The sequence below is a fragment of the Myotis brandtii genome, unplaced genomic scaffold (assembly GCF_000412655.1).
Source record: "Myotis brandtii unplaced genomic scaffold, ASM41265v1 scaffold656, whole genome shotgun sequence".
In the NCBI taxonomy this organism is placed as follows: Eukaryota; Metazoa; Chordata; class Mammalia; order Chiroptera; family Vespertilionidae; genus Myotis; species Myotis brandtii.
Genome location: NW_005370548.1, coordinates 959,122 through 959,473, shown reverse-complemented (window position 1 = coordinate 959,473; position 352 = coordinate 959,122). Strand labels below are relative to the sequence as shown.

Below are 352 nucleotides of genomic sequence, written 5' to 3'. Positions count from 1 at the left end.
CGGGACCCCCGTCACCCACCCCTGCACCTGAGACCCCACCCTCCCGCCATTCCACCGGGAACAGGGCCACAGCTCTCTCCCTCCAGGGGACCTCCCGTCCCTCCCCGGGACCCCTCCCCACACCACGCACAGCTGGTGCCGAATGGCCTCCCAGCTCAGCCCATCCTGCCCATCCCTGCCCATCCCTGCCCATCTCTACCCAGCCCTGCCCATCCCTGCCCGCAAGCTCCAGCGACCTTTGACCTCCGTACCGAGGCTGAGGAACTGGAAGACCCGCCGCATGGTGGACTTGACGTCGGCCGCGTGGTCCTCCAGGCGCAGGACGAGGAGCTGCTCTCGGTGGAACACGGCG

The 352-nt window shown here is 69.3% G+C and overlaps 1 protein-coding gene across 1 annotated transcript in view; it reads right to left on the bottom strand.

The window, feature by feature from the left end:
• Positions 1 to 45: 45 nt before the first annotated feature.
• Positions 46 to 352, bottom strand: part of CHST15 (carbohydrate (N-acetylgalactosamine 4-sulfate 6-O) sulfotransferase 15) — an 18,560-nt gene continuing 18,253 nt past the window's right edge. The window contains exon 7 of the mRNA XM_014528847.1: positions 46 to 335. Within this exon, the coding sequence (XP_014384333.1) occupies positions 196 to 335 (140 nt within the window). The 3' untranslated portion in view covers positions 46 to 195. The remainder of the gene's footprint in view (positions 336 to 352) is intronic.